The sequence below is a fragment of the Fringilla coelebs genome, assembly GCF_963513975.1.
Source record: "Fringilla coelebs genome assembly, chromosome: 5".
In the NCBI taxonomy this organism is placed as follows: Eukaryota; Metazoa; Chordata; class Aves; order Passeriformes; family Fringillidae; genus Fringilla; species Fringilla coelebs.
The window spans coordinates 1,046,265-1,058,883 of record NC_140033.1 but is presented as its reverse complement, the minus strand read 5'-3'; the positions used below and the strand labels follow the sequence as shown (position 1 = coordinate 1,058,883).

The 12,619-nt window shown below is 48.7% G+C and overlaps 1 protein-coding gene across 1 annotated transcript in view; it reads left to right on the top strand.

Annotated features, from left to right (window-relative positions):
• The window catches only part of UBE2H (ubiquitin conjugating enzyme E2 H), a 43,451-nt gene extending 32,573 nt beyond the window's left edge, over positions 1 to 10,878 (top strand). The window contains exons 4-7 of the mRNA XM_084206989.1: positions 4,536 to 4,575; positions 4,840 to 4,892; positions 7,357 to 7,485; positions 9,660 to 10,878. Of these exons, the coding sequence (XP_084063115.1) occupies positions 4,536 to 4,575; positions 4,840 to 4,892; positions 7,357 to 7,485; positions 9,660 to 9,784 (347 nt within the window). The 3' untranslated portion in view covers positions 9,785 to 10,878. The remainder of the gene's footprint in view (positions 1 to 4,535; positions 4,576 to 4,839; positions 4,893 to 7,356; positions 7,486 to 9,659) is intronic.
• The last annotated feature ends 1,741 nt before the right edge of the window (positions 10,879 to 12,619 follow it).

Below are 12,619 nucleotides of genomic sequence, written 5' to 3'. Positions count from 1 at the left end.
CAAGGGTTCTCAGCCTTCTAGAGGTGGCTCCACAGGAAGGGAGTCCCTGAAATTGGTGTGAAGTGGGGTTAAAAATTAAAAATTTTAAATTTAAAAACCACTTTCCTTGCAGGCCCTTGGGTGTTTGGGGAGGGAGAAGTGTCCAGCTGGCCTCAGTCCATGAGCAAATCCATGTGTGGGGAGTTTGGGATGGGTAGGTGGATGGAAACCTGCATCCAGTGGGGAATCCTCTTGACCTGATCCCAAACTGCAGCTGGAATTTCATTTTCCATGGGTGTCCGTGCTCAGTTTGTCCCTTTTGTCATCCAGATGAGCACAGAGCACGTCAGTGTCACTGGCTCTGCTGGGCCAGGCTGGGAGTTGGGCTGTGCCTTTGGGAATGTCACTCTTCCCTCTTGGCTCCCAGATTGTCAGCTCTGCCTGGATGGTGGAAAAACAACCAGGAAAATGTGGAAAATGTCCCCATGGCAGGGGTAGAACCTGCAGGAGCTCTATGAGCCCTTCAACCCAAACCATTCTGGGATTCCATGGGAATCTTCCACATTTCCCAATTGTCCTGGTATTGGGGTGGGAATCTTCCACATTTCCCAATTGTCCTGGTATTGGGGTGGGAATCTTTTACATTCCCAATTATCCTGGTATTGGGGTGGGAATCTTTTACATTCCCAATTATCCTGGTATTGGGATGGGAATCTTTTACATTCCTAATTATCCTGGTATTGGGGTGGGAATCTTTTACATTCCCAATTATCCTGGTATTGGGATGGGAATCTTTTACATTCCCAATTATCCTGGTATTGGGGTGGGAATCTCCCACATTTCCCAATTATCCTGGTATTGGGGTGAGAATCTTTTACATTCCCAATTATCCTGGTATTGGGGTGGGAATCTTCCACATTTCCCAGTTTATCCTGGTATTGGGGTGGGAATCTTTTACATTCCCAAGGTGTTAGGGTGGGAATCTCCCACATTTTCCAATTTATCCAGGTATTGGGGTGGGATGCTTCCACATTTCCCAATTATCCTGGTATTGGGGTGGGAATCTTTCACATTCCCAAGGTATTAGAGTGGAAATCTCCCACATTTCCCAGTTATCCAGGTATTAGGGTAGGAATCTCCCACATTTCCCAATTTTTCCAGGTATTAGGGTGGGAATCTCCCACATTTCCCAATTTATCCAGGTATTGGGGTGGGAATCTTCCCCAATTCCAGGTTTTCCAGGTATTGGGGTGGGAATCTTCCCCGTTTCCAAGTTATCCAGGTATTGGGGTGGGAATCTTGCCCATTTCCAGGTATTGGGGTGGGAATCTTCCCCATTTCCAGGTTATCCAGGTATTGGGGTGGGAATCTTCCCCATTTCCAGGTTATCCAGGTATTGGGGTGGGAATCTTGCCCATTTCCAGGTTTTCCAGATATTAGGGTGGGAATCTTGCCCATCCCCAAGTTTCCAGCCCTGAGGAATTGCCAGCCCTCAGTGAGCTGAGGTTTCAGTTTAACAGGGCCCTTCTCCTCAAGGGTTTTGGGCAATCCTGGGAATTCTCTCTCCAGGGCTGTAGATACAACACAATGGTTTCCCAGGTTGGTTTTCAGGGGTGGGAACAGCTGCATCCCTTGCTGGTGTGGAGTTCCTTAGGGATGCCAGGGGGTTTCCTGTTATCCACATGGATTTTATGCTTTTATTCCAAAGGCAGTCCTGGACTGCAGTGTCTCCATACAGAAAGGGGGGATTGTGCTGCTCACATCCTTCCCAAGCACTGCCTTTTCCAGGAGTTCAGTGGGAATTTTGGTTTGAAATATTCAGTTAGATGTTTGCAGGCAGTCCAGCAGCTGGAATCTCAGGCTGTGACCTCGGCTCCATGTCATGGAGGGAACCCCAAAATGCCAGTGCTGTCTGATGGAATGCTCACCTGGAATTCTGCACAGTGCTTTCCTTGGGATGAGCTGGCTGACAATAAACCTGCCCCAGTGCTGAGAATTTTTTTTTTCCTCCCTCCTGGCTTCCTGTAGAACTTGGAATTTCATTTTTTCCTGGATGTTTATGGGCACTGTGTCCTTTTTATCCATAAAAAAAAATACAGAGCCAGGCAGGTTTTTAGTGCTGGTTGCTGTTAACCAGATCATGGAAGGCTCTGGAAGAGCTCTGTGCTTTCCACACAGTCATGGAATGGTTGGGATTGGAAGGAGCTCAGAGGCTGAGCTCCAGCCCTGCTCCCTGGGCAGAGAACTTCCATTAAAATAGGGATTGCAAGAGGTAGAGGATTCAGGGGAGGGCAAAGCACAGCACTCTTTGTTTGGAGTTTTTCCTGATTTTTCAAGCTAGGATTAGAAATCAGGAAAGTTCCATCCCTTCCTTGTTTAACCCTTGGATATCAGCATGTGTGTGCAGGGATGAGCAGTTTGTGAGGAGTTCTATTTTTACTGGCACAGGAGAATTTACCCCTCAAGTAAAGGAGGAGGGAGTTGTGCTTATCCCTGGATCAGGACAAAGGAGGATTTCGTGGAGCTGCTCCTGGCCTGGGCACTCTGTGTCCATGGAATGAGGCTGGGGGGATCCCTGGAAATGAAATGAATGCAGGGAGAGGATGTTCCTGTCCTTCCTGCACAACAGCCCGAGCCCCAGGGCAGTGTGAAGGAAGGGATGTCTCATTCCCAGAGTGTTCCCCACCCTCCCCAGCCTGTGTTTGGTGTCCCAAAGAGCCGGGCAGGCTTTGGGGTCGGGATCAGCTGCAGCCCCGCTCCGGCACAGGGATCCGTGACCTGATTTAAACTGCTGGGAGCTGCAGAACGTAAATATTTGATGGAAGCCCAGCTTCCCTTGGTGAATCTGCTTCAGCTCTTGCAGCTGAATCCTGCCAGGCTGCTCCTGAAATTCACTTGGTAGCGTGGAGCTGTGTGGAGCTCTCCCTTCTCCTGGAGGCTGCTCCGGCTTCGGGCGCTGTCTCAGCCCGGGCTTGGGTCAGTGCAGAGCCCCCGGGGCAGAGCAGGGCTGGGCTCTGCTTCTGCCCAATTCCTGGGGAGGAAGGAAGGAAGGAAGGAGGGGATCTCAGTCCCAGCTGGGCTCCCTGCTGGCACTCACCCTGGGGCTGCTCCTTCTTTGGGCAGGGAGGACTCCCCAGTGCCTCACCTGAAGTGTTGCATGCGGTGGGGGAGCTTGGCACCATTCAAATGGTTAAATAGGGATTGCTTTAGGCTTTTTTGGCTGCTCTGGAGAGAAAACTTCCGTGGTTTTTGAGTCCTGGGAGGAGCTTTCTCCATGGATGGAGTCAATATCCCAAACCTGAATTCCTTCCCTGTTTTTATCCCTGTCAGAAGCAATAGTTGCTGTTGGTTTCAAAGGATTCCTGCAGAATTCAGGGAAATTCCCACCTGGGCTGTTTGTTGGGATCTGTGGGATGGTGGCACAACAGGGAAAAGGGGGATTTATGGCAAACTCTCACTCCAAAGAACAACTCCAAGCTTTGGAAGCAGTTTTTCCTGGTTGGAGGCTCCCCCCTGGGCAGATCCCACATGATCTGTCCAAGCCAGAAATGCAGGAATTCATTCCATCCCTGTTCCTGTTCAGTTGGTGCCCACATCCTGATGTTTGGGTTCCTCCTGGTGAGGAGTTTGGGATCCTGGCTTCTGCATTCACCCTCAGCCATCACTGGAAACGTTTTTTTGGGGGGATGGATGAGCTTTGCTTCCACCCAGGCTGAGGATGGTGCATAATTCCATTCATGTATTTTATTTAACATTATTTATGGGATAAAAAAGAGTGTTTGGAGCTTCCAACTGTCTTGAACTTGGGGTTGAAGTTGGCAGCTGGAAACCAAAATTTATCTTTTGATTCAAGTGTGGGGGGACATTGTAAGGCTTGAAACCATTTCCAAATTTATTCTGAATAATTTTATTTTAAAAAATTTCAAAATAAATATTGAAAGAAAAAAGAAATAAATTTATTTTATTTATTTCACGATTTAATTTGCAACTCAGAACAAAAAAAAAAATCCCTCTCAAATCCAGAAATCTGAAATGTGGACAAAGCCACACCAAGCTCCCTCCTCCTAAACCTGTTTTTTAGGAGACCAGAGGCACCAACAGGAGAATTAATTGCTGTATTGATGGAAAATTCCAATTTTTACCTCCCTGGCTCACAAGTGTAGATTAATGTCACGATACCAAGCTCAGAAAATCTCTGCTTGGACAAATATATTTATATTATATATATATATATGTATAATATAGAAAATATATCTAAAATATATTTTAAAAATCCAAGGTTGAGCTTAAATTTGTGCCCTTTAAACCCACTTGATGAGATGGGGGAGCTCCCTGAGCTCCTGGACAGGAGTTGTCAGGATCCAGCAGAAGCTTGGTGGTTGCAGTGCAGTTTTCCTGGATTTCCTGGGCTTTGAGGGAGTGGTGCCTGCTTATCTGAAAGGTTCTTTATGGCTGGGATGGCTTTGGCTCCTTGGTCCATAAATTCCAGACTTCTCATGGAACAAACCACGTTTCTTGGGGTTTTCCTGCTCATTTCCCTCTGTTTCTCCTTGCAGGATTCATGAATAAAATCTTCCATCCCAACATTGATGAAGCGTGAGTAAATCCTTCCTTCACCTTGCAGTAAATCCTTCCAAATCTCAACTGTTTCCCCATCATGTTTTGGTTGTGTGGAGCTTCCCTGGCTGTAAAATTCCAATTTATTTTCTCGTGGGCAGAGTGGGCAGATTGAGGTGGTTAAAGACCATAAATAGGAATAAATCAGGGCTTACCCCAAACCCTGGGGAAGGGGCTGGGGAGGAGCTTTTCAATTCCCAGAGTGTTTTGCAGTGTTAATTCCATTTTTTCCATGTGTTCCAGGTCAGGAACTGTATGTCTAGATGTAATCAATCAAACTTGGACAGCTCTCTACGGTGAGTTGGGCGTTTTCCTCTGGGACTGATGATTTCAGACCACTTTTTGGGGCTTTTTTCCCTTTGATTTTGGGTTTTTTTAACTGAATTTGAAACTCCTCCCTGGGCCAAGATCTGGAGAAAAATAAGATTTTTTTACAGGTTAGGAGGTGGTGTTGCCTCTGATGCTGCAGAGTGCTTTCCATGGGCTCATTCCTGGTTAAAAATCCACTTTGTAGAGATAAAGAGGTCAATTTAAAAACCCAGTCAATTTCAAATAGAGTTTCAAGCTGGAATTGTTAGAAGGAGCACAGCTGAGTCTCTGTTTAAAAATGGGAATTCCAGATATTCCAGGTTTGCTTTGTGGAAGAAATCCAGGGGGATGTGGACATCAAGGCTTTCAGGTTCTTCCCTGGAAAACTGATTTCAGCTGGAATTCCTCGTTGGAGTTCTGGAGCTGCCATGTGGTGGAGGATGAGGATCCCAGCCTGGATTTGTTGTGGGAGATCAGCTTCTCCACTCCTCCACCAAAGGATAAAAGGAATAATCCCAGTGGGTTTGTGCTCCAGCATTCAGGTGCTGCCCTGGAGCTGCAGGGGGACACTGGCAGGGCTGGGCTCCCTCCAAAGTCACCAATGAAGATTCCAACACCACCTCCCAGAGAAATGGAAAAGGGAATGATTCCTTTCCTTTTTGGACTTAAAAAAGGAATTTTTCAATTCCTTTAAAGCAGAGCTGGCAAAGGATCTGGGTGAGAAAATTCCAGCAGCAGCCAAGGTGGGAGAAACCTGGAATACCCACCAAAAAATTCCTGAGGTCCTGCTGGTTCAGTTCCTGCTCATTCCTGGGGGAGCAGCAGCTCCTCAGTGCTGTGGGTGAAATTCCTGCACAAGCAGCTGGAAAACAAAATTCCTCTTTTGATTCAGGTGTGGGGCACCTCGTGCTGGGACACTGGAACCTCATCTGGGGGGTTTGAGAGAAGGATCCTTCAAGAAAAGCTCATTTTCCTGGGTGTCCTGTGAGCCACAGGGGATTCCAGGGCTCTGCTCCTCATCCTCAGGAGCCCAGTGGAGACACCTGGCCCAAATTTTACAGACTGAAATCAACTTCTTGCTGCCAGTGCCCAAATCCAGTCCCTGGGAATTGCAGCTGCCAAGGGCCAGGCAGTGCCAGGGCAGGGAATGCCCACCCAGAGCCCTCCTGCTGCTCCCTGGGGTCCCTTTTGGGGTTCAGATCAGGGAATGCCCACCCAGAGCCCTCCTGCTGCTCCCTGGGGTCCCTTTTGGGGTTCAGATCAGGGAATGCCCACCCAGAGCCCTCCTGCTGCTCCCTGGGGTCCCTTTTGGGACTCAGATCAGGGAATGCCCACCCAGAGCCCTCCTGCTGCTCCCTGGGGTCCCTTTTGGGACTCACATCCTTTCTCAGGTGCTGCTGTGCTCCATCCCAGGAGCTCCTGTCAAACCTGGGCACCACATCCAGAGCTGGAGCCTGGAGTTCTGTGGCTGCATCCCAGAGCTGGGGGAGCTCTTTGCACAGGGAGAGCACCTGGGGATCTCCTTCCCCTTTTGTGGGGAATTTTTGGGCAAGCTGAGGGCTCTGGGAATTGCATTCAGCAGCTCTGTGGGGGCTCAGGAATGGGATCCAGCTTTTTTGCAGGAGCAGGGACAGGTGGAGGTGGCCCCACTGCTCTGGGCTGGCTCCTGGGCTGTGATGGGATCCTGCCTCTGATCATCAGCACACTGCTGATGCTCACCCACAGGATTTCCCTGGCACAGGGAAACAGAGACAGATCAAAGATTTCTGGAACATTCCCACAGGAATGCCCAACACATTTCCAAGGAGGGATGGTGGCACAGGGCTGGTTCCTGCCCATCCCCAGCTCTGGAATGGGGAGTTGGTGCTTCCCAAGAGGGGTTTGTGCCCCCCCAGTCACTCCTGGGCAGTTTCCTGCTGTGGATTGTTTGGTGACAGATTCCTGCTGGCACTGAGGAGTTCTGGGAGCTCTGCACACTCCCTGAATTGTTTCATTTTTAGTGCTGGTTTCTGTTAACCACATCATGGAAGGCTCTGGAAGAGCTCTGTGCTTTCCACACAGTCATGGAATGGTTGGGGTTGGAAGGAGCTCAGAGGCTGAGCTGCAGCCCTGCTCCCTGGGCAGAGAACTTCCATTAAAATAGGGATTGCAAGAGGTAGGGGATTCAGGGGAGGGCAAAGCACAGCACTCTTTGTCTGGAGTTTTTCCTGATTTTTCAAGCCAGGATTAGAAATCAGGAAAGTTCCATCCCTTCCTTGTTTAACCCTTGGATGTCAGCCTGCATGTGCAGGGATGAGCAGTTCTATTTTCATTTTTGACTTTTCTCCCTTGATTTCCCCTCATTCTCAGTGGGTTCCCTGGGAGTTGGTGCTGCTGTCTGGGTGTTGCAGGGTGGTTTTTGGGATGGCTCTGCCCTGGGGACACTGAGCCCAGCTTGTGTTTGCCTTGCAGATCTCACCAATATCTTTGAGTCGTTCCTGCCCCAGCTGCTGGCCTACCCCAACCCCATCGACCCTCTCAATGGGGACGCTGCAGCCATGTACCTCCACCGACCAGAAGAGTACAAACAGAAAATTAAAGGTGAGCCCAGTCAGCAGAGTCAGCTGGGGTTCCATCCCAGGGAGTGGTGCCTCTGGGCTGCAGGTTCTGCTGCTTTCTCCCCTTCCATGGGCTGTGGGAGGGAGGGAGGGGTGAGGTGCTGCTGGGGTGGAAATTGGGAAGGCTCAAGTGTCCCAAAAGCTGGGATCAGCTCTGCCACGTCACCCAGGAGTGTTAAATCTGGAGTCACTGTTCTGCTGTGAAATGCCTGAGTTTTGAGGGTAGAACTCTCAAAATTTGATTTAAATTGTGAATTATTCAGCCATCCTCAGCTGATTCCTCTGACAGGATTGTGGGGACTTCCTGCAGATCTGCCCTGCTCAGCATCCCAAAGTCCATTCCCTGCTTTTTCATACCAGGGAAAGGCAAAAAATTTCATCCCTTGCAGGCAAAAAATGGTTTTGTCAGATAAAATCTCCAGTGCCAGCACTGAGAGTCCTCTGGGCTTTCATGAAAACAGCCCAGAACCCAAAAATACCCTTGGAAAAAGGCCAGAAAAACTGATTGCAGCCACAGGAAGCTCTGAGGACATCCCTTGGGATGAAGGGACAGCCTGCTCCCTCCCTGGCACCCTTGCAGCCAGGTACAGACTGTTGGAAGGAGCTGGGAGTGCCTGGAACGTGTTCCAGGAATGCCAGAGTGCAGCAGCTCCTGCCAGGATTGCGTGACAAGGATGGCATGGAGCTAAAAACTCTGCCATCCCCTGCTCTAAAAAATCACCTTGGGCATGGTGGAAGTGCTGCAGAGGATGCTGGCAGCCCCTGTGCTCTGGGAGTGCAAATGCAATGTTTTATTTATTGCTGCTGCTCCTGGTGGTTTCAGCTCTGGAGCACAGGGAATGTTCCTGGTGCTCTGGGAGGGGGGCACAGGCACGCAGGTGTGCCCCAAAATTTGTAATTCCTCCTCTTCTCTGCTTCCTCTCTGGGAGGTTTCTTGGGGATCCTCCTTTGGGAGGGTGAGGAGCAGCTGGAGCATGTCCAGGCTGAGCTTTTGCTGGGAGCTCAGGACATCTCTGGGTCACTTGTCTGGAATTGCAGTGGGATCCCTTGGAACTCCAGGGCTGGGAGCACAGCTCCTCCCTGCTGCTCCAGCCTCTGGGACACAGGAATCCAGTGCTGTTTTCCTGGCAGGAATTGGTGTCCTGAGCCTTCCCCTTCCTTTGTCACTATTTAGGTATTCTGGTGGTTTTTTTTTTCCTTGATGGACTGAACATCCCAATACAAATCCCAATCAATGTGACATTCAGCATGGAAACTCCCTGGAAATTTCACTTTTCCTGGGTTAAACTTTCCAAAAAACCCAGCCCAGGAGCTTTCCTGGAGAACAAGAGTGGCATTTGGAGCTTGAAGGGCTTTGAGTTTTAGCTTAGGCTGGGGAGGCTGCAGCTTCCAGGTGGGAATGTACCCTGGGGCAGCCAGGGAGGAGGTGCCTGCTGTGTCTGGGAGCTCCCAGAGCTGCTGCCAGCCACAGTTTGGGTGGATTTGGAATAATCCCAGCGGGAATTCCAGAGCTCCCCCCGAAGGGGGAGTGTACAAGGAATAACAGCTTCCTGGGGATTTCCCTTTTCCAGAGGGAGGTGAGTTCTTGGGAAGCTCTGGGGAGGGAGCAGCCACCCCGGGGATGTGCCACAGAACCTTGGAATGCTTTGGGGCAGGAGGGACCTTGGGGACATCCAAATTCCAGCCCTGCTGTGGGCAGGGAACCTTCCACTACCCCAGGGTGCTCCGAGCCCTGCTCTGGAACATTCCTGAGGATGAGACAGCCACAGCTTCTCTGAGCAGTGGGATCATTTATCATTTACATACTTCCAGGATTTATCTTGTTGGGATCATTTATGGCAATTTATCCTATTGCATAGTGTTTGTATCATTTTTATTCACAATTACATTTGACATTACCAATTTTACAATAAGTAATTTATCTGATTTATCAAATATGCCATTTATAATTTATACATTTACATGATTTATCAGTATTAATTTTTGTGATAATTTATGGTAATTGATCCTATTTCATGATAATTTTTATTCACAATTATATTTTACAACATTACCAATTCTGTAAGAAATCATTTCTCTGATTTATCAAACATCCTACAGCTGTTGATTACCTGTCCCTAAATATCCCATTTTTTGGATTCTTTCTCTCCCATCCAGAATACATCCAGAAATATGCAACAGAAGAAGCACTAAAAGAACAGGAAGAAGGCACCGGGGACAGCTCATCCGAGAGCTCCATGTCTGACTTCTCTGAAGATGAGGCTCAGGACATGGAGTTGTAGTAGAGGAGGCCACCTGCTTTTCAGAGAGACTCTAATTTCCTAACCATGAGAAGCAGACTATAATATTCATATTTAAACAAAGCAATTTTTTTTATTACTAAACAAGGTTTTTATGAATTCTAGCATTGAGCTCTCTATATATATATTTATATATATGTGTATTTATATATAAATATATATATATCACCCTTTAGGTCTTGATTTTCTCGGTCATGTCCCGGTTCCCCAGGTGCATTAGAGCATTCCCAACATTCCATTCTGGTAGCAATATGCAGGATGCATGCCTTGAGATTTTCCATTTGGCCGAGTCAGCTTTGGTGTGCTACCGACCGGCTGCCCTGGGAGGGAGGGAATCCAAAAACCCAAAATCCAAACAAGAGGTAGAGACAAGGAAGAGGGATTTGCTGTGGGACGGAGGTTGGTGTTTCCTCCAGCTGTGAGGCCTGGGGGGCAGGGATGGAAGGGGCTCCTGCAGGTTGTTCAGGAAATGGCAGGAGGGACCGAGCTCACCTGCGGACGCTCCGACCCCGCGATTCCAGCCCGGGGCTCCCCGCCCTCCCGGCTGCCCCGCTCAGCCCGGGCCTCTGGAACGCCCTGCACAAGAACCGCCCCGAGGATGGGGAGGATGCAGCCTGGAAGCCCGGCGCCTGCTCTGCCCCGCGTGGGACCCGCCGCCCTTCCGTGGCTCCCAGCTGGCTTTGGCGGTTTTGGTTTTCCCTTCCTTTCTTCTGCCCCCTCCCTCTTGTGCCGGAGATGTGGTTCAGACCCCTGACGGACGCCGGCTGTGTCTGGGAGTTCTGCTCTGACCGGATGGATCGGCCGTGCCAGAGCCCGGCTCCACGGAATCGTCCCGTTGGCCCAAGTCCACGAATCCATCGGCACCGAGCTTGATTTGCCTTTTGGTTTTTTTTTTTTCCTTTTTAAATCTTTCTTTCCTCCTCCTTCTGCACCAGCTTGGTTCCCATCTGCTTGTGTGTGTACAACAGGATAAAAATTCCTTAAGAGTTAACAAAGAAAATTATCTAGGAAAAAAAAAAAAACAACCACAAAATTTGAGCTGAATAAAAAAAAAAAAAAAGCCTAAAAAGCACCAATTGAGGAAGCAAATGAATTCACTCTTTGGTTTTTTGTTGGTTGGTTTGGGGTTTTTTTTTTTGTTTGTTTTTTGGGTTTTTTTGGTTTTTCGGGTTTTTTTTCCAGGATGTTTGGGAATTGGAATGTTGGATTTCTCCTGGTGTCTTGCAGCAAACTGAGAGATTTTTTTTTTGGTTTTTTTTTTTTGCTGTTGTTCCTAGAAATCTGCTAAGTAAATGTCTCCTTGGGATACTTGAATTGGGATAATTGTGCGTCGGAGATTCAAACTGAGATGGATTTTAAAGCTGAATGTTACCTGCTGTTTTCTTTTGGGGATTTTTGGAGGGGTTTGGACAAGATCTTTTCATTTGTGATGTGACCTGCAGGAAAAAAATCAACCCACCCTGAGCGACTCTGGAGCAGAGTTTTGAATGTCAGACTGGTACATTTGTCATTTCTCCAGAATTATTGGGCTTTGTTTCCTTTTCCTTTGGAGACTCCACCGAGCTGGGGCTGGGAGAGTCCAACCCCACCTCTGATTCATAAAGCACAATCAGTTTCTTTTCTTTCTGTTGCTTTTGGGGGAGAAAACAAAAACTCCATCAAGTCCCACTTGGCTTTGGCATGAATTTCCTTAATAAAAAACCTACCATGAATTTCCTTTCTGTTAATTCCGGGCACGAAGCAAAGTTCCCCCTCTCCTCCTCCCCATCCTTCCCCAGCAGTGGTGTAGGGCTGTGGCTAGTACTGTGCTGAAGTTCTCTATCTAGCATTTGTGGCTTGTTGGAGGGTAATATTAATTATTTAACATGTAATGATGTAATTAACTCTTATCTAGCACGTTGTTTGCTCATTAATTTGGGGAGGGAGGGGCCACGTTTAACTCGCTTTCCTGCTGCCCTGGCAGTTTTGCTTGTGCTATAAACCTTTACTTGTAGGTGCTACTTAGGAGTAGAGTCAAGTGCTGGGTGGTGATTTCAGTTTAAAAAGCTTCAAAAAAACGAGAAAAAACCAAAAAACAGAACAAAAAAAAAAAAAACAAACAAAAAAAAGGCAACCAAAAAAAAGAAGAAATCACAATAAAAATTTGTATTTTTTCAATATTGTATAAAAATAGTGTTCTAATTCCCTCACCCCCTTCCCTTGCAGGGTTTTGCATCTCCATCATTCCCCTCACGTGGATTTAGGGCACCCAACTGCTGGATGGGGGACACTAAGCTGGGATGCCCAAAAATCCCCCAAAATGGGGGAAGCACAGCTGGCTGTGTGACACAACGGGATGCCTTGGTGGAGCTTGTCCAGGCTGGTGGCTCGGCCACAGAGAGGCACATTCCAGCACATTCCAGCACTTCCCAGCTGTGACAAACCCCAGCTGCTGCCCTGGCAGGGAGAACCAGCTGCCAAAACTGCTTGGAGGGGTGTGCTGGGTGCTCCGGGGTGGGGTGGGGGCTGCTCCTGTCCCCCCAGCCCCGCTGCTGCTTCCCCTCCTGCATCTCCCACCTCCTTTCTTCTCACCTCACATCTCCCTTTTTCTCCCAAAAGAATCTTCCCCCCCACAAGAAATAGGGAAAACTTCCCCCTCATCTGGATTGAAGGTGGAACCATGTTGGAGGAGAGCTTTTTGGATCATCCCCACCTTCCTTTGCCCATCTTCAGGGTGATTTTCCTCTCCACCCCGCAGCGGTGGCGTCACCCTGGGGACCCTGGGGTGAGCTCCCCACTGCCAAACTCTGCCGGAGCCGCTTTGGGAACAGCCCTCGC